The sequence below is a fragment of the Myotis myotis genome, unplaced genomic scaffold (assembly GCF_014108235.1).
Source record: "Myotis myotis isolate mMyoMyo1 unplaced genomic scaffold, mMyoMyo1.p scaffold_m19_p_21, whole genome shotgun sequence".
Taxonomy (NCBI): Eukaryota; Metazoa; Chordata; class Mammalia; order Chiroptera; family Vespertilionidae; genus Myotis; species Myotis myotis.
This window is the reverse complement of record NW_023416326.1, coordinates 3,582,248-3,602,526: the sequence shown is the minus strand read 5'-3', so window position 1 is coordinate 3,602,526 and position 20,279 is coordinate 3,582,248. Positions and strand designations below refer to the sequence as shown.

The 20,279-nt window shown below is 53.0% G+C and overlaps 1 protein-coding gene across 2 annotated transcripts; it reads right to left on the bottom strand.

Annotated features, from left to right (window-relative positions):
* Nucleotides 1-481: 481 nt before the first annotated feature.
* Nucleotides 482-20,276, bottom strand: GNPAT (glyceronephosphate O-acyltransferase). Of its 2 annotated transcripts, none has more exons than XR_004975016.1 (16): nucleotides 19,995-20,276; nucleotides 14,870-15,052; nucleotides 11,432-11,608; nucleotides 9,943-10,072; nucleotides 8,607-8,734; nucleotides 8,245-8,320; nucleotides 7,635-7,786; nucleotides 7,385-7,515; nucleotides 6,543-6,766; nucleotides 6,137-6,379; nucleotides 5,151-5,230; nucleotides 4,291-4,431; nucleotides 2,891-2,990; nucleotides 2,723-2,816; nucleotides 1,788-1,953; nucleotides 482-770 (listed from the first exon to the last, which is right to left on the bottom strand). XR_004975016.1 is itself a non-coding variant. In XM_036354739.1 (16 exons), exons 1-16 carry the CDS (start codon nucleotides 20,070-20,072, stop codon nucleotides 727-729), a joined length of 2,043 nt encoding a protein of 680 aa, XP_036210632.1. In that variant the 5' UTR covers nucleotides 20,073-20,276; the 3' UTR covers nucleotides 482-726. The 2 variants fall into 2 exon arrangements, 1 of the variants encoding a protein (XP_036210632.1); XM_036354739.1 differs by having other exon boundaries at nucleotides 1,892-1,953.
* Between the last annotated feature and the right edge of the window lie 3 nt (nucleotides 20,277-20,279).

The following is a 20,279-nucleotide window of genomic DNA, read 5'->3' as shown; positions in this document are numbered from 1 at the left end:
TAATATCGATGAGAGAATCACGGATCAGCTGCCTCTGCACGCCCCCCACTGGGGATCAAGCCCGCAGCCCGGGCATGTGCCCTGACCGGGAATCAAACCGTGACCTCCCGGTTCATAGGTCGGCGCTCAACCACTGAGCCTTGCTGGCCGGGCTGGGTTTTACTTGCAAGTTTGGTGATGTCCATGTGACCAGAAATATGCTACAGGAACTTAACGCCTGTTTGCATCAGCTAGCCTGTGGTGACACTGGTTTCATTAGTTTCACTTGAAGTCGCCATTTCCAAGACCCTCCCGACTACGTCCGGTGGGGACTCACCGTATCTCTGTGGACCATGTCCTTGTTTGAGGTGAGAAATGCCAGTGACACGCGTCCCGTGGCGTTCCCAGCCACAGCCTCTAGTGCGATGTCGCGCTAAGTCAGAAATCTGTAGAAGTTAGCACGGGTGCGGGCGCGGGTGTGGGTGAGTGACAGGCGCTGGGCTTTGTTTTCCAACATGTTTCCAAAAGGTTATTTTATTTTAAAACACACAGAGTTGATACAAATGCCTTTTAAGTCCTGTGGTGGGCGGAGACGCCGCCCGAGGCTGTAGGCGGTGCCCTTCCTCCCCGGGAGCCTCGGTCTGGTCCCGGGGGGAGGAGAAAGGCTCTTGCTTCACGCCATTGGCTGTAAGAGTCCTTGGATGACAGTAATTGTGCGGCCACAGTCCCACAGCTGCTTGGCAGTCATTAAAGTTTTGCAGTTACTGGTTTTCCTACTGGGGTCTTACAATCTGCGGAAGAAAGAGACAGCTCATGACGTGACACTGAGTTGATACTCATGCGATGTTTCAGCCACAGGCAGAGAGAAACAGCTGCCGCTGTGCAGTTTACAGGCGGACTAGCCCCGGCGGGGTGGGGCCCTAGCCCGAGGGGATTAGTGCCCTTATGAGGAAAGACTCCGGAGAGCTTGCTCTTCCATGCGCAGAACAGGTCTTGTGAGCACACAGGCCTGTGCAGAAGCAGCGTCATTGCAGAGAGGGGTGGGCACAGCCAGCGCCCTGGGCCAGGGCAGAGGCAGGAGGTGAACCCGGTCACATTTTCTGAACTTCCAGTCCACTACGGCCTCACCCATAGGACACTGGCTTCCGTCATAAGAAATCAATCCCATCACCTCGCAACACGAGGTCTGTGTCAGTTATCTGCCCCTCTTACCCTCTGCCCTCTGCTGCCCCCTCTCCTTTCACCACATGCCCATCCTGCCTTCCCCTCATCCCAACAGACACCACCGAAAACTCCTCCACGCAGGTTTGACTAAGGTACCAAATAGGCTCGGGTGCAAAACGACAACTGAAAGAATCCTACTCCGTGACCAGAGCGTTGGTCAATGTCAGTTTTTTCAATGCTGACATCGCCCCTCCTAACACTACCCATCACTCCTGTGAGCAGTGTCCTCTCCCTGCCCCGGCCTTTATCTCTGCTTAGGTCCCTCTAGACTCTTCCTGGAGCGCCGACACGCCCTGCCTTCCTGGCGGGACCACTTCTCTGTGAGCTGATAGGACCTGCTGAAGGGTAAGGGTTGGGTGACTCTCCAAGGATCAGAGAGGTGCGTGCTCGACGCCCAATGCCAGATGCAAAGGGTCCAGATCCCGGACCGAGCGGGCGGGCGGGGGCTGACCACCCTTCTGCGTCTGAGCTGCCTTGTTCATGCTTGTGGTGTTTTCTCTGGTCATTTTCCTCGCACTTTCTCCTTAGTCTCCGTGAGAAAATTCTAGATGACATAATAGTTCTCTGTTTATATTAAGACTCAACTGTCCACTTTGATAAGTGTCTGTGCCGTAGCACACTTCCTTGTTTCACTCTGTGTTGACAAACATCACGCGGAAACCGATCGCACTTCACTGAATGTACTTACCAAGCATTTCTTCTAGCTTTGCTGCGGCGGGTTCGTTCACATTAAATACACAGTCGTTATTTCTAAGAGAAAAAGGAACAGCTCTTACTGCATAGGCTGGGGGGAACTGCAACCTTCACTAGTCACATAGTAGGACTATCTTCTCTATTTACACAGTAGGACTATCTCTTTGTTAAAATACATTTTTTATTGTGGCCAGTGTTACAGGTATCTCCCATTCCCTCCCTTTTCCCCTGCACCCAGCCCCCAGGTCTTCACCACCCTACGCCCGTGTCCATGGCTGTGCATGCAAGTATATAAGGTCTTTGGTTTGTCTCCTCTCGTCCAGCAAGGCTGCCTTTAAACAGTTTCCTGAAGGTCAGTGTTAAGCAGCTGGAAGGCTCCCTGCTCCTTCCTGTCCTCCTCCCTGGCTTCTGCTTCCTCCTCCGGCCACTTGAGAGACACGCTGGGAGAGCTGACCCCTAAGCATTATCATTCTTACATCCATTCACTCAGAGAGTCCGTATCTACCTCCCTACATACTCGTGTGTGCTGATGTACTGTACCTGTATGTGCATGTAAATGTACACACACCACACGACACTCCCCCAATCTTTCCTGTAAGTTATGCATTTCAGTGGTGGGCCAACGCCAAACGCTGGCCGGCAGCACCCTCTCCTTTGCTGCACATCCTTCCATTCTGCCCCGTGGTGTGCGCAGGGTCACCCATCCTGACGTGCTAATGGGAAGTGGATGAGGGAGCACCGCGCGTGCGACTCGATCGGACATTCCTGTGTGGCTCTGGACTCTGCTCATCGTTACCCGTCAGCACCCGCGGGAGCCCAGACTTACACCTTCTTCCTCTCCACCACGCCAAGCCGCACCAGGGCTGCCAAGGCATTTTTCTGTACGTCCGAGGACAGCACGTCGTAACACTGCGAGGCGCCTGCAACAGAGGGGAGGCGTGAGGGGCCGCTCTGTTCCCAGCGGAGGCGGCCAGCAGCCACAGGCGGGACTGACCTTGATCGAGAAGCTGGCTGGTGAACGTCCTGACCCGAGCCAGGTACTCCTTCTCCGTGAAGCAGTCTTTCTCCTCCTCCAGGAGGTGTTTGCAAATGATCTGCGTGGAAGAGGACGAGGGGCTCAGGAGAGGCAAAGGGCAGCCAACTCGCAGCGCAGTGGACAGTCCCACGCCTCCTCGGAGCCCAAGGCGGCACCCCGAGCCGGGCCGCTGCACGGAGAGGCCTGCGCACACGCGGGCTGCGGGTGCTTTTTCTCCTTTTTGTTTATTTTTTCTTTTGAGGCCCCGGGGTTCTCAGGAGCGCTACTGAGCTGCTGTCGCTGCTCTCAGTTAGGAAACAGGCTGCAGTGGTGTGGACACCGATGAAAACAGACTTTCCCACGTTCATGGTGAAGTTAAGTCAGTTACCAGCAGCTTCAGTTACCGTGTGCTGCTTAGGAAAAGAGGGGCCCAGGCTTTTTGTAATTTTTTTCTCTCTAAAACCTGCTAGACCCTAAGATACTTGATGATTTCTACCAGGAAAGGTAGAGACGGTATTTATCCAGTAGCTAAGGGCAGGGCTTTTATTTTTTTATTTTATTTTTTTAAAAAATATATATTTTATTGATTTTTTACAGAGAGGAAGGGAGAGGGATACTGAGTTAGAAACATCGATGAGAGAGAAGCATCGATCAGCTGCCTCCTGCACACTCCCCACTGGGGATGTGCCCGCAACCAAGGTACATGCCCTTGACGGGAATCGAACCTGGGACCCTTCAGTCCACAGGCCGATGCTCTATCCGCTGAGCCAAACCGGTTAGGGCAGGGCAGGGCTTTGTGCACGGAGGTCGGCGAGGGCCACCTCCCTGACCGCAGCAGCCTCGCCGGGAAGGTGGCCGTGCCCTCAGCAGTGCCAAGCTCAGAGCCACAGACAGGCGGGGGCCCTCTGACCTTTCCATCCCCAACAACCCGCCTCCCCTGCATGCGGCGCTCTCCCTGCGGACGTGCACAGCAGCCCCTCCTGACTCGCTCCCGAGAGCTCCAACTTTCAGCCACTTGCACCTGAACTTCTCCTTTCCCTTCCACTGACTGTATCAGGCAGCTCTTGCGTTTACTAAGTGCCGACTGGGTGTCAAACACCGCGCTACAGACTCTGAACCAAGACTGTGAAGCAAGCACAGCAACGCCTGGGCGAAGCCGTGGTCACAGGAAGACTGTGCCACTCAGCGGTCCTCCCGGTCTGATGGGACCCAGCCGCCGCCTGTACGCAGGGAGCAGGGTCTCACCTGGCAGGTGAAGCCCCTCATTCCAGGATCAGTCTCCCTGGTCTACCTGGCAGCTGGGGAAGACACCTGCCCTTCAGGCCAGAATAAGTAGCGGGTGGGGATCTTAGACGCGAGCTTCTGGAAGACTCACATACCTGGTAGCACTCCACAAACGGCCTGAAGAGCTCTATTAAAAACTCGAACACGGGCTTTCCCGCCTCAGTCACTACGATGTCCTTCGTTGTCACCTGAATGGTCTCGCTTTTACAAAGCAGGTAGCAGCCTTCTTCAAAGTCCTGGGAGGGCGGGGGGCGGAGAAGACAGGACCCGCTGAGTGAGGATGCGGCGCCCTGTGCGTGCAGCCAGGGGTGCAGAGCACGAGACGCCAGCTCAGCCCTTCCCGAGGCTCCGGCTGTTACGCGGTGGTCACGGAAGCACTGGTTCCAAGACTCAGCGCTGACTTCGCCCTCAGCCCGAGAGGCACCACCTGGGTGATGGCTTTTCCTTCCCTTTGCAGACACGCTCCTCAGAGAGGAGGGCACAGCAAGTCCTAGAACCTCAGACCTATGCGCCAAAGGCCCCGCCCCCTCTGCTGAGCAGTGCCCAGAAAGCCCCCCCCTCTATCCCGGCTCCCCACCCCGCACCCAGCTCCAGCCTGGTCCCTCACCAGCTGCTGCCCGGCCAGGCAGGACCACACTCTCTGCTCTTAAAGCCAAAGGCCCCCTCATGCCAACAGCTGTTACCAGGAACATGCGTGCTGGTTGGTAAACTTTCAGCAAGCTCGAGTTGATTGATTTGCTGTAGCTGCACTAACCGTTCAAAGAATGACCCTCTTTGTTCCAAATAATCCCTAAGTTATTGATAAATTTAACCCAGAATCAAACTGGAGTTGGCTGACTTGTGAGCGTCCCGTCCCCCTTTAAGCCAAAGGGAGGGAGGGCCCATCTGTGACGGGGCCCGGCCTCCCCAGGACTCGCACTCGGCCCGGGCTCGCTCCGTGGCGGCAAAGACGTACCTTCACTGCGTTTCCCGGAAGGAAGATGAACTCGTCCGACAGGACATCACGCAGGAAGCGGAAGGAGCAGTAGACGTCCTCTGGAAAGGCGTTGCAGAAAATCACCACCTGGGAGTGGCGAGGAGTCCAGGACACTCCGAACGCAGCTTCCGAGGCACGTTCCCGCCTCTCGGGGATGAGAGGTGAGGCCCCAACAAAAGCGACCACCAACCCCACTGTGCCCGAGAGCCAGCTGCCGCCCGCACTTTCAATGGTGACTCTAAACGCAACCAAGCCTCCCATCCAGGGCTGGGCACCTCGTCCTGCCGAGGGCCATGCGGAGATTAACATCTTTCTCAGGCCACACAAACTCATTGGCTGAAGTCAGCCCATCATTTGGTCAGACGTGTCATCAACCGCCCGTGCGGCCTTGGCAGGGCCAGACCAGAGGATCTCACAGGCCTGCCCAGCCCCCGGCTGGACGTCCCCACGTGGACGTCCCCACCCTGCTCCAGGCAGTCAGTCTGGGCTGAGCAAGAAGCCTCACTGCTTAGCAGAGGAGAGAGACGTCCAGGTGGGGACGTCCAGCTGGGGGCTGGGCAGGCCTGTGAGATCCTTTGGTCTGGCCCTGCCGACCCCGGCAGAGGAGAGAGACGGTTTCTTCATCCCTCTACGCCCCTGGTTCCACCCTTCGCACAGGCGTGCACGCGCACACACTAACAGAGGACTCTCTCTTGTTCTCCTGACACGTAGCACCACCTGCCCGCCACCCAGAGACGTCCTGTCTGCTGTGCCGTGAACACGCTCAGGTCCCTTCCAAGTCCCCAGCTCCAGGCAGACGGGCATGTATTTAGGGACAAACCTAACTTCCGCGTGCACGGGCCCCGCTCCGGGCTGGGGTGTGGGCTGCACAGGTGGGAGGAGGGGTATGAGGCCCAGTGCTGCTCCCTACACAGCACGGCAGGGCCAGGCCTCCGCCCCGGTTCCAGACCACGTTCCCGAGTTACCTTTCCTGCCCCCGCCAGCCACCTGCAGCGCCAGAGCCACCAAGGAGGGCCGGACGAAGACATTAAGCAGCTGGTTCCTGTAAGCCGAGCACATGAGCAGCGTGATGTGCTGGTAGATGAGGCCGTCCACCACCTCCGAGTCCCTGGCGTCCACTTTCAGAACCACGCGGTCCCTGTCGAGGCTGACGATGTTGGAGTGCAGGAGGAGGCTGGACTGGATCACCTCGTCAGCGGGTTCATTGTCTACACACAGGACAGCTGGTTCAGGCCAACGGCAAAACGTGGGCGGGGTCCCTGCTGGGAGCCTCAGGCCTGCGACGCAGCGGTGCTGGGGGCCTGGCCTGTGGATTCCAAGGCCAGGTGCTGGCGTGAGGCTCTAGCAGCCGAGCAATGACCCCCTACGTACCGGGCCACATGAGGAAGCCCCCGAAGGCCAGGGTTAAGCCCTTCAGCCACAGCGTCTTCTCCATCAGGGCGTCGAAGTCCATGGCCGGCCGGTGCTGCAGCAGGACGGTGGCCACCAGGACCCACGGGCTCAGCACCAGGTTCTGGATCTGCAGGAGCTGCATCCTGTAGGCGACCTCAGTGACAAAGGCTTGTGTGTCCTCTGACTGCTTCTGAGGGATGTACCTACAAGGCAGAGACAACCAGTTACAGACAAAAACTCAACCCCATTCGTGATCCACAGTCACACTCAGCACACCCTGTGCGGGCCTACCGTGTCCATCCAGTCACTGGCTGGCACCCCTGTAGCTCTCCCCACTTTTAAGTTAGTCGGGTGCTGGTTCCCCTGAGAAGAGCGAACAGTCTGCCTGTGTATTTGACATATACACCCTACAACTAATCGTTTCTGCCAAGCATATAGTTCTTCTTTAATTGAGGCTTTCCACTTCCCCGATGTGTGACCTCAAATAACCGCGTTTCAATCGTAGAAGTAGTCGAGAACCACAATTCAGCCCAGCCGGTGTGGCTCAGCGGCTGAATGTTGGCCCAGGAACCAAGAGGTTGCCAGCTCAATTCCCGGTCAGGGCACATGCCCAGGTTGCAGGCTCCATCCTCAGTAGGGGGCGTGCAGGAGGCAGCTGATCCATGATGTTCCTCTCTTAGTGGCATTTCTCTCTCTATCCTTCTCCCTTTCTCTCTCTCTCTAAAAAATCAATAAAAAGATATTTTTTTAAAAGTCACAATTCACACTTCCAGCTTTTCATCCCTATTTCTAACTCGGTTATGAAAACACCAGTCTTGCACCTTGGGACCAGGTTATACGGGCTTCGGCTCAACCTCCCAGCTGCCAGAGATCGAAGCGACACGGGGTCTCCGAAGTATACGTGGATGCTGCCAAAGTTTTCCGAGAGAATCCTCCTGGCTTTCAGCAATCCCTAATAGCATCGCAACAGGGGGAAGAAAACAAAAGAAGCAAATGAGGAAACTGGTTGAGCTGTAAATGAGCATTTCCCCTAACTCCCAATAAACGCAGGCGCGCCCATCCTTTACGTACGGTCGTAGATTCCTTTGGCTTGGGCACCCCTAAAAGCTCATACACATAAAGGGTTTCTTCCAGGATCTTATCATAACTGATGCTAATTGGAACAAGGTAGGTGTCAAAAACTTCTCTTTTGAAAAAAGGTTCCATCACAATATTCAGCAGACCTGCAAGCAGAGGGAGACGTGGCCTTCAGGTATGTACATCCCAGTTTGCAAGCACGGCACATGCACAGGACACACTAAGTGCACGGGACACACTGAGCCCGTAAATACAAGCGGTTACGCTTAAGGAGTTCCGCTCACAAAGAAAACAGCATCTTGCAAAAAAAGCGCCAAGGCCCGGCCGGCGTGGCTCAGTGGCTGAGCATCGACCTATGAACCAGGTCACGGTTCGATTCCTGGTCAGGGCACAGGCCCGGGTTGTGGGCTCGATCCCCAGTGGGGGGCGTGCAGGAGGCAGCTGATCCGTGATTCTCTCTCATCATTGATGTTTCTCTCTCTCTCTCTCTCCCTTCCTCTCAAAGTGTCAAGTGCTACTTCGCAGCTGCACTGACACCCGCCCCCCCCCCCCCCCTGCCTCTGGCTCTGGGTGTGTCTTCCTCCTCCGCCTGCGGGCGACCTACCGAATTTAGGAGTCAGAGTCTTGGCGGAGCGGCTTCTTGTCCCTTCGAGGAAAAATTCAACAGGAGCATAACCATTCTTTAAAGAGAAAACACAAACAAACAAACAAAACACAGAGCCCATTGCCGACGCTCAAAGGATCGAGGCTTCTCTGCTTCCCCCAGCTCCCGCCCGGCTGCTGCACACACTGCTCAGGGGGAGCTCCGACACAGCCGCCGGAGCAGCCAGGCTGCCGGCTCCGAGCGCCCCTCCGGGAGGAACACGGCTCAGCGCCCATCCGGGCGTCAGGGACTTAACCGAGGGCTCGCAGGGGACTTCGGCGAGAAGGAAGCAGCTGGAGCACCCGGCGACTGTCTGCATTTACCCGCAACATGGTTTTGACGTATTCGGAGAACACAGCCCAGTAGAGTCTGTTGCCGCCGAAGGTGCGCCGCATGAAGAAGGCGCCCGACATGCGCAGCAGCTCCCCGATCATCTTCATCCCCAGGAAGTCTAGAGGGGGAGGGGCCAGCATTCACTGCAGAGCCTGGGACGGTCCATAAAGACCTAGCCCATGCTCTGCTAAGGAGGATCTCATGGACGTAAGACCTTCAGGATTGTCACTTCTGAGATCAAAGTCCCCAAGAAGAGACATCTCCTGGAATGATGGGAAGGAGGGACTGCGTGGGCAGGTGCTCACTGGGAGGGAACCTTGCACCCTCCATGCACCTCGGGGTTCACCATCAGACCAGCTGGAGCGGGGGAGGGGTGGGGGTGGGGGACTTTTTTCCTGCCAAGGGCCATGTGGATATTTGTAACATCATTCGCAGGCCATGCACAATTATCCACTTAAAACAGCCTGCTGCCCGGCCAGTGTGGCTCAGTGGTTGAGCGTCGACCTATGAACCAGGAGGTCACAGTTTGATTTCTGGTCAGGGCACATGCCTGGGTTGTGGGCTCAATTCCCAGTGTGAGGCCGATCAATGGTTCTCTCTCATCATTGACGTTTCTCTCTCTCTCTCCCTTCCTCTCTGAAATCAATAAAATAATATATTTTAAAAAATCAGCTGCTATATTTGGTCAAACATTTAATTACCTCCCCATGATGCATTGGCGGGGCCAGACCAAATGATTTCTCGGGCCTTACACAGCCCATGAGTGAGACGTCCCCCACCCGAGCCAGAGGCAGAGGGCAACGGCAGGCCACGTGCCAACTGCAGCAACGTCATCAGGCCAACTTCTTCAGTCTGCACCGCTGCTGACCTTGACAGGCCAGCATGTGTCCACAGGCCCTGGACAGCCAGGCCAACAAGCTCTCCCTCCCCAGTGGACCATCCGGCAAAACACCCACCGTCTTTAATAAAGAAGCCAGGCTAAGGCGAGGAGTTCTAGCATCAGTTTACAGGAGCCCTTTTCATTTTCCCTGATTTTCAAATAACTTCCTCACATGTCCATAGACGAAAATGCGTTTAAAGTGCTTAAGTCCCAGCCGTATTTCTCCCCACTGTTTAACGCCTTTATTACCAGCCATATATGTTTAAACCCCAGCTTCCCTGGCTACCCTGAGAGAGGGTAAACACATAACTTATTTGCCTTCGCAATCCTACTTTTGGGAACCCATCCTCCAGAAATGAAAGCACTGGTATAAAAATCTGTGGTTGCGATCATTCCAGCACACATTTTAATCTTTACAATCGATGAAAGGAGAGAAGCGCACGCACCCATCCCCGCCGCGATGACTGGGACCGGCAGGTCATAGTTGTACAGGAGGAAAGACAACATCAGGAAGTCGATGTAGCTTCGGTGGCTGGGCAGCAGGACAACCGGGTGCTCCTGGATGGCTCGCTGTAGCTTTAAAATACATAAATGAGACGCTTTGAATCATTTCAGTGTTCACGTTATTAAAGTCACACCTCACGTCAGAACCCGGGAGGATGTGCACATGGATGGAGGGGTGACTGACAGATACTGCGTCTGCCTCCCCTCCTACACACACCACACGTGTTTGAGTTCTAGGTAACCTCACCCAATGCAAGGATATGGAGAAGGTAAACTTTGATGGATCATAACAGTAACACTGATGATCACTAACTTATATTAGGCGGGCACCGTATTAAGCATTGTACATAGTAAGCATGTTACACACATTGTTTAATGCCAGGTATTTGTGAAGAGCCTTAGCTTCCTTGTGTGTGGCATGGCCGCGCATTTAATAAATGGCAGATCTGGGAACAGAAATGAGGTCAGTCAGAATGAGAAAGTCAGCCGTGCCCGGCTGGCATGGCTCAGTGGTTAGAGCATCGAGGTCACGAGTTCAATTCCCGGTCCAGGGCACATGCCTGGGTTGCAGATTCAATCCCAGGCCCGGTCTGGGCTCATGTGGGAGGCAACCAATCGATGTGTCTCTCTCACATTGATGTTTCTCCCTCTCTCCCTCCCTTTCACTCGCTCTAAAAGGCCATGGAAAAATACCCTCGGGTGAGGATTTAAAAGAAGTCAGCTGTGCGCTCTGCTCCAAACTGGTGTCCACAGCGAGAGAACGCACTTCTCTCGGGAGGTTAAAAACAAAACCGACGAATTTTTAGGACACGTGAAAGGAACAATGCTGCCAGGGAGAGTGGGTGCCATGGAGCTGGGAGGCATGCAGGGGAGCTCCCAGATGTACCCAAGGCTGTCAACCTCACCCGTGTTCACTGGGATCGATGTGCTGTCTGTTTCTCTGAGCCCTAAGTAGGACCGGCTGAGGGAAGGAGATCTGAGATCAGGGAAGGCATGCCCGCCAGCTGCCCAGGCCCAGTGCCACCGTTCTTGGGCAGAGGCCTGGCAATGAGTGAGCGACCTGAAGAGTCACAGGAGGAAACACTTGAGTGAACAGAATCCTCAGAGGCAGCCGATGGATGCTTCTCTCTCATCAATGTTCCTCCCCCCCCCCAAATCAATAAAAACATATTTAAAAAACAAATTAAAAAATATAATCTTTATAGGAAAGTGTCTCCTTACAGGAAAAAGCAAACTATTAAGTAACAGAAGTGACGGAATTAGAAAACTCACCGTCTGGCACTCATCACACACCACCGTGCGGAGAGCCGAGCCCTGTGCCAGGGACGCCTGCCGGCCCGGCCTGCCCACTGAGTGCAGGTGCGAAGCCGCGGAGCTGCCCAGACAGGGCGGGGCGGAGGAGAGGGGGCTGTTTCAACCAGAAATACTCACTTTCTGAATACCTTCTTCATTGACACACACTTTGGAGTAAATCTGTTTGAATATTTTGCTCAGGGCAAAGGCGAAAAACCGGATGGCTCCCAGACGCAGCCTGTGGCCCATTTCATCCAGGATCTGGCACGCTTCCTCGCGGAGGGCGTCCGGGGACTGGAGGGGCTCCCTGGAGAGCTGGAGGGGAGAGGAGCGGGGATACGTTTCTGGAAAAAGGAGCCACAGCCCTTTTATTCACACCAGGTCCACACGGCTGATGCTGAGGACTCAAAATTAGTACGTTTCTCCTTCATGTAGGCGGACATGGTATATTTTCCAACAAAACACAAGTGGATAAATGATCCTCTTTAGACAACTTCACAGACTAGGAACTCACAGGGAATCGGCCTTCCTCACAGGGAATGGCATGTGAGACAGGAGACCAGCCCCCTCTCATCAGATGTGTTACCAGCTTCCCCCAGGAGCCACGGCCCCAAACACACGGCATGGTGCCTTTCAGTGGCTGCCCGATGCCATGACCAGGTCACGGCCAAGGTAGAGACAAGACTACACGGAAGCCCCATCGCACCACCTCAGAGACACGGGACCTGCTACAGATCCCGACTATCAGAGACGATCAGTGAGCTCCACGCGCTCACAAGGAAACGCCTTCACTCCCACGGCAGAGCAATCTTCTGGTAACGAGAACAAAATGCTGGCGCTGTGCGAGCCCGGCCAGGGCCTGGAGACGAGCGAGTCCGTTTCTGTCCTCGGGGAAGCCAAACTGAATCCTTCGAGCCGCCCCCAAACAGGCGCTTTGAAAAGGAGGGAAGTCTGTGTGTTAGCTGATGGCTACCCAGAATGCCCTGCTTCGGGTGAGGAACAGAAGATCAGGGAGTGGGATGTTGGGCCCCCAAGTCACATGCAGTGAAGAACACCTTATCTTTTTCCAACACTATGGTGAAGTTACTACAACATAAAAATAGCCTTTTTTTAAAAAATAGATTTTGAGTCAGAGAGAGAAACATTGATTTGGTGCGCCTCCTATTTATGCATTCATTATAGCTTCTTGTATGTGCCCTGACCGGGGATCAAACCCACAATCTTGGCGTATTAGGACAAGGTTCTAACCAACTGAGCTACCCGGCCAGGGCAAAATTAGCCGTTTTAACATAAGTGATAAAATAAAAAAGCAATCCTGTGGCCTTCAGCACCTTCACCAATGTTGTGCAATCAACCTCTATCTCATCCCATACCTTCTCTTCTTTGAGGGCTGACTCAATGCAACAGGCCCAAAAGTGTGGAACCAGGATAAACGTTTCCTTTTAACCTGTATTCCTCTCTTTTCCTCTGAGAGGGGTGCAGCAAGAAAGGTTTAGTAACACAGTGAGGAGAGAACTCACACTGAATATAAATGGACTGAGACGTAACGAACAGGAGGCTGGGGAGTAGAGAGTGGCCACAGAGAGAACAGCTGAAAAGTTTGAATGAGAAGAGAGAGGAGCCGGCCGGTGTGGCTCAGTAGTTGAATGTCGACCTATGAACCAGGAGGTCAGGGTTCGATTCCCGGTTAAGGGCACCTGCCGGGTTTCGGGCTCAATCCTCAGTGTGGGGCATGCAGGAAGCAGCCGATCAATCATTCTCTCTCATCATTGATGTTTCTCTCTCTCTTCCCCTCTCCCTTCTTCTCTGAAATCAATAAAATAATGGGGGGGAAAAAAGAGGGAAGAGAGAGGAAAAACGCTCTTCCAAGTTGGAAAGCCTTCAACTTGTATTTTTTTTACAATCATCCCAGTTTTTAAAATTATGATACAAATATACATAATATAAAATTTGCCATTGTAATCACTTTCAAGTGTAAGTTCAGTGGCCCTGGACTGTGTATAGACTGAAGGGAAGGGGCTGATGAGAACGAGAAAGGCTTCAGAGAGAGGACAGAACTCAGCTCCTCTCCACTCCCACCCCGCCCTCCTCTGGCTGTGAAGCCTTCTTCCCTTCCCTTAATAACGTCTACTTTACCTCCCAAATGTCTTTGTTGTCTAAAAGCCTTTGTACATCTTTGATCAGGGAAAGGGCAATCTCAATGTCAACTTGTCACCTAATCATAAACTTGAACTTACAGGACTCACTTCCCTACAGATCCTGCACCTACTGACTTCGAGGACATAACTTAAAATGCAAACAGCCCTTCGGTTCCCTAGGGTTATGCGTTTAAAGAATACACAGAATCCCTTGCACTAGCCAACACTGGTACTTGGCGAGGACAGAAACAAAACAAGGCCAAGAGCATTGCAACTCAGTAGCCCAAACATCATTGCAACCAAGTTGCAGGCACCAACTAAAAAATGGCAGGTGCATCGGCTTAAGGTGTCTACACTTTAAGCATCATGAGCAGATTTCTTATCTCTATTTTTAGCGAGGTATGTTTCTAAAATATAAACAATCGCACCAACTCCAAATGGAAATCCTTCAATGGCTTTGCACAACTTCTAATTCCGCTACGAGGTTTGCAACGCCCTCCACGCCAGAGGCCCTGCTTCCCTCTCCAGCCTCAGTTCTCACCATGACCCCTTCTCTGCTTCTGTGGTCTGGTCATGTTAAACCACCTTCAGTGCTGCAAATACGCGTGTTCTCTGGTCCTTAAAGCAAGCGGGTGGCTCCCAAACTGCCACCCTTTGGAATGGACCGGGCTTCCTTAAAGACTGCCGATGGCTGGCTTCCTCCCGACCTCCTGGTGTAGCTGGGACGGGGTGGGGCTGACGCACAGGGATTCTGAGAGCTCCAGAGTGAGGTTTGAAAACCACGGGGAAAGTTATTGCTGTCAGAAATTCTCCTTTCACCCAGTTCACCTGGAAAACTCCTAATCCTCTTTCAGGCCTCATTTTAAAAAATCTCTAACTCCCTACACAAAACTAGCTTCCCCCTAACAGGTGGCCCTGCAGTGCGCCCACTAGCGAATCTTGTATCAAAGTTGATGATACAACTGTCCTCAGGCCCCATCGGACTGCACACTTAAGAGGCAGGAACCCTGCTCCAGTTGCTCACTGCTAGGCCCCGTGTCTAGGACAGAGGCTCACACACGTCTGGCTATGGTATACATTTGATGGATGTGCCGAATGTAGCTAAACCTAAAAAGATACATTAGGCCCAGCCCAGCCAGCGCTCAGTGGCTGAGTGTGGCCCTAGGAACCAGGAGGTTGCGGTTAGATTCCAGGTCAGGGCAAGTGCCGGGTGCGGGCTCCATCCCCAGTCGGGGGCGTGCAGGAGGCAACTGATCCATGATTCTCTCTCGTCATTGATGTTTCTCTCTCTCTCCCTCCCCCTTCCTCTCTGAAATCGATAAAAATATATTTTTTAAAAAGATACATTAAAAATAGCCAAATAAATTCATAGCATCAAGAAGAGAAAGAACTTGTTGACCAGGAGCAAACCGGGCTGCGTGGAAGAGGACTCACTTACCTGCTTAATGACATAGTAAACCTCTTCGGAGTTGAGAACACTACACTTAATATCGTTTGGCGTGCACGGAATGAGCCCCTTATACAGGAGAGGGGTGTAGCACTTCATGGCAAACTTCAGGTCACTGACATGCCTCCTTTCCTCTAACATATCTTCAAACTCATCCCACTTTTTGAGCTCCTTCTGTGGACAAGGTAAAGGAAAGAAAGTCATGCACATCCTGTATGATAAGTCAGGACAGATTAGGGACTGTACTTGTAAAGCTTTATTTCTGCCCCATTTGCATTCTGTGACATGTGACAAGAGCAGAGTGGCCGAATGTTAGATCTTCATATTCCAAGAAAAAATGTAAATAGGATCAATAAATTGATATTGAATTATCATAATGTTTTATTTTATCTTTTAAATTTTTTAAAAATTGATTTTAGAGAGAATGGAGGGGGATAGAGAGAGAGACAAAGATATCAGAGAGAGACATCCATCGGCCACCTCCTGCAGGCTCCCCGCTGGGGACCGAGCCTACAACCCGGGCATGAGCCCTGATGGGAATCCAATTGTGACCTCCTGGTTCATAGGCTGACACTCCACTGAGCCACGCTGGCCGGGCTATTTTTTAACAGGATTTATTTAATTGTAAATATATAACTTAATCTTTAACATTTTTTGAATCCTCACCCAAGGATATGTTTATTAATTTTTATAGAGAGAGCAAGCAGAAGAAGGGGGCGGGGGGGGGGAGTGGGGGAGAGACAAGCATCAATCGGTCGCCTCTCATACATGCCCGACGAAGGATCGAACCCTCCAACCAGGTATGTACCCCGATGGGAAGCAAGCCCGCAGCCTTTCGGTGCACGGGACGATGCTCCAGCTGACTACCTGGCCAGGGCTTACTCTTTAATTTTTAATAATGGCTGCGTTTTAACATGGGGCTTGCAAGCTTCATGAAAATTTAACGATCAGCTCTGACAGCAAGTACAAGACTACAGACTCCGGCTGCCAGCACTGGAAACGAAATACTCTAAGGACAATGGGATAGAGTAACTAATGAAAAGGGGTGGGAGTGCTACTCGAGATTGAATGGCTGGGGAAGTCCTCTCTGGGGAGGAGAGCTTTGTGCTGGGACCGCAATAATAAAAGTAGCAGCGGCTGCCCGCCTGGTGATGTGGTGTCTTATAGCACATTGTAAGCAGTCGAGATTTTTCATTCAGAGTCTAACAGGAAGCCATAGTTTGGGTGACGGGTGCGCCAGCGATCCCCCACCCCCAGCCTCCTTTGCATTCTGTGGTCTCATTGCAAGACTTCCCCAGGCCAGTGGCTTAGGATACAACCTACTTGTGATGGTTGCCAAGCCTACATGTTTAGACCAGCCCTTCCTCTTTGCTCGACTCCCATATTTCTAACTCTATTCAGATGTCTCCCAAGCCCCTTGTAATGGATCTGGTCCATAACATAATAATCCACAAATTAAAAATCATTAACTTTGCCCTGGTTTGGCGCAGTGGACAGAGCGTCGGCCTGCAGACTGAAGGGTCCCAGGTTCGATGCCAGTCAAGGGCACATGCCTGGGTTGCAGGCTCGATTCCCTGTAGGGGGTGTGCAGGAGGCAGCCAATCGATGATTCTCTCTTATCATTGATGTTTCTCTCTCTCCCTTCCTCTCTGAAATCAATAAAAAAATATATTCTTTTTTTTTTAATATATTTTATTGATTTTTTGCAGAGAGGAAGGGAGAGAGATAGAAAGTTAGAAACATCGACGAGAGAGAAACATCGATCAGCCGCCTCCTGCACATCTCCCACTGGGGAAGTGCCTGCAACCCAGGCACATGCCCTTGACCGGAATCGAACCCGGGACCCTTCAGTCCGCAGGCCGACGCTCTATCCGCTGAGCCAAACCGGCTTTGGCAAAAAAATATATTCTTTAAAAATCATTAACTTTGCCTCCCCCATCTCAAACTGAACACAATCATTAACTTTGCCTCCCCCAGCTCAAACTGAACACAACCCCAATTACACCCTGACCAAACCTGCTCCGTCCGCATCTCCTATCTGCGAAAGGCATCTCATCCACCCAGTTGCCCAATCACAGAAACCAGGATTCAACCTCAGTCTGCCTCCTCTTCCTTAGCCACCCCTTCTGCTGCCCTCCATAGCCCACAGGCGGCCCATCGCCCTCTCCCCACACTCACTGCCACTGCCGACTCGGGCTGTCTTCCCTCCTCTGTCCTGGCCCATGTCCAGGATCCTGGCATCAAATTCCCTCCCCAGCCAGCCTCTCCTTCTACAGCCTCCACTTAAGTGAAGAAAGAGAGGTTATTCATCCAGATAATCATGGCAGAAACCAAGCAGTTCTCTTAGACCTTCCACGTACTAATGTGATCCCCTTAAATGGTGCCCAGTGAAGTTCAGATTTCAGCCGTAAGGGTGGGTAAACACGACACATGCAATCCCTTTGGGAAATGTAGACTGCCTACCTCCTGGCCTTCATTACTCTGGCCCCCTCTATTCCAGCCTTCCCTGACCCCTTGGTTCTTACATGGATGCCTAGCGCAGGCTTCCTCTCCCTCATCCCCTTCCACATCTCAAAAACGCAGCGCAGGGTCACCTTCTCTGGTCCCAGACAGGTCAGGGGCTCCTTCTCTCACTCCCACAAGGCCTTGCGCATGTTTCCACCACTGCCCTCGTTCCACTTCGTTGCAACTATTTGTTTACTTTCATGACTTCCTTTGAAGTCCTGAAAGGCGAGGGCTTGCTCTTTAACTTCTGTGTCTTGAACACTGAGAAGAATGACTAAGGACTGTTTGTTGCAATCAGCAATATCTCAAGTATCTCGAATACCACTCTCAGATTAGATAGCACATTGCACAAGCACAGGACAGGCCTGAAATAGTAATAGTAAGAAAAAGCTCAGGACATCAGGAGAGGAAAACTATGTAATCACAAGACATGTGCAGCGTCCATCCGAGGAGACAGCTCATATACAACTGCCTGGCCATTCACATGAAAAGTTGAGAAAAGTCAGTAAAGAACCATTGGTGAATGGGGAAGTAAAGGCCCAACTCTCTCCTGTAATATAGGAAACTAGAAGCCCAGTGCACCAATTTGTGCACGGGATGGGTCCGATAGGGTGGAGGGGCCGATCAAGGGCTGGGCCAGCCAGGGGCAGGGGCTGCGGGCAGTTGGCCGGCTGAACACCGGGTTGAACTCCTGGTCGAGGGCACAATTTGCATATTAGGCTTTTATTATATAGGAGGATTGTACTCAAGTCACAAGCCAGTTAGGACTGAAAAAGGGACCTACGCCTGTCATGGTGGGAAGGCCATGAGGAGGGTCCTTACAGTGACGAGCCTGGGAGAAATGGACCGCTACCAGCAACGAAGAGCTCCTAGCTCCGCCATGAAATGGGCATTTCCTCTTGTTCCAAAGAATGCTGATCTCCCAACCGGAAGGCAGCCACATACACATACATACCCTCTTTTGAAGTTGTGGATTTTTGTTTGTTTGTTTGTTTGTTTATCTTGCTTTTTCTGTTTTCCCTGTTTGACCTTCTCAAACAAATTAACATTATATTTAAGTCAGACTGGCACTAACTGCTAGGACAAGCATGGTGGCAAACCTTTTAAATGCCCTCTTTTATTTCCTCCTAAAGTAGATAAAAATGAATCTATTGTTTTAAAAAAACACACACACAATCCATTACGCCAGGATTATGCAACCCCGAGCACTACAGAGCTCTCATGACAATGGTGAGTGACCAGTAAACGTTTTGTTGGCATAAAAAGACCTGTTGCCGAAACCGGTTTGGCTCAGTGGATAGAGCGTTGGCCTGCGGACTGAGAGGTCCCGGGTTCGATTCCGGTCAAGGGCATGTACCTGGGTTGCGGGCACATCCCCAGTAGGAGATGTGCAGGAGGCAGCTGATCGATGTTTCTCTCTCATCGATGTTTCTAACTCTCTATCTCTCTCCCTTCCTCTCTGTAAAAAATCAATAAAATATATTTAAAAAAAAAAAAAAAAGACCTGTTAAAATCAGGAGACAGAGAGAGGCAGTTGGGGGAGAAGAGGCGAGTTGGAGAGAGGCTGGGTGGCAAAGGGACTTGTGGAAAAAGTACAATGACAAAAACAGGCCATAAAAACCTCCAGAAGTTCCAAATCTCCTTAGATTTGTTCTAATCAACAAAATGAATTGACCGACAAAATAAGACCCGAAGCAGGGAAGACATGGAACCGACTGACATACCTTGATGTGGGGTTGGGGGGACGAGAAGAGATAAACCAGAGAACTTTATATACTTATGGGCACAGCCCATGGACCCCGGCAATAGATAGGGTGGTGAAGACGGGGGGGATGAAGGGGGAAATGGGAGATATCTGTAATATTAGCAACAATAAAAAATATATTAAAGCCCAGCCGGCCTGGCCCAGTGGTTGAGTGTCGACCTATGAACCAGGAGGTCAGGGTTTGATTCCCTATGGGGCACAGGCCCGGGTTTCGGGCTCCATCCCCAGCGGGGGGCGTGCAGGAGGCAGCCGATCCATGTTTCTCCCTCCCTCTCCCTTCCTCTCTGAAATCAATAAAAATGTAAACACACACACACACGTGTGCATGTATTTAAAAAAAAAAAAACTTAAATCGTAAAAACTCTCTGCCCGCTGATGAGCCCAACACTCTCCCGCCGGGAGCGCAGGCCGAGCAGAAGGACGGGGTGCGGGCCCGGGGCCTGCGGCTCAGGCTGGGTGGGCCCGCGGGTTCCCCGGCTTCGCCCAACAGGGCGCCCGCCGCGCCCTCGCCGCAGCTCCCGTTCCCACGCCTCCTGCCCGGGCCAGGCGGGGGCTTTCGGGCGGCCCCGCGCGCGGCGGAGGGAAAGGGAAGGCGCGAGAGGAAAGGAGCCGGGGGAACCGTCGCGGGGAGGAACTTGGAAAAGCGCGCACACACACACACACACACACACACACGGACACAGAGATGCTCCGTTGCCTTGGAAACCAAGGCAACCAGTTACCAGCCCCTCCTCGGGGAAGTCGGGGCCCAGGCTCTCCAGGGCCCGGAGCGACCGCCCCGAAGAAAACGAGACGGGGAAGGAGAGGGTCCTCTTTCGGGCCCGCCGCCTTTCCCTGGGCGCCTACCGAGTACAGGAGCACGACAGCGCCGGGACTAGGGGAGCCGACGGCAAAGCTGGAGCTGGACGAGCTGGAAGAATCCATGGCGCGGCTGCCGTCCGTCCCGGGCGGGGCCTGGGATGCTGTGCTAGGCGGTGGCGGTGCTGGTGTGGCGGCTGGGGGCGGTTCTTCCGCGCGGGGCGGCCCGACCTCGCCGAGGGCGGTGGCACCCTCTGCGACCGCTACTCGGGACCCCGGGCGCCGCCATCTTGGCCAGGACGGAAGCCGCGCGGGGCCCTGCGGCGGCGGCGC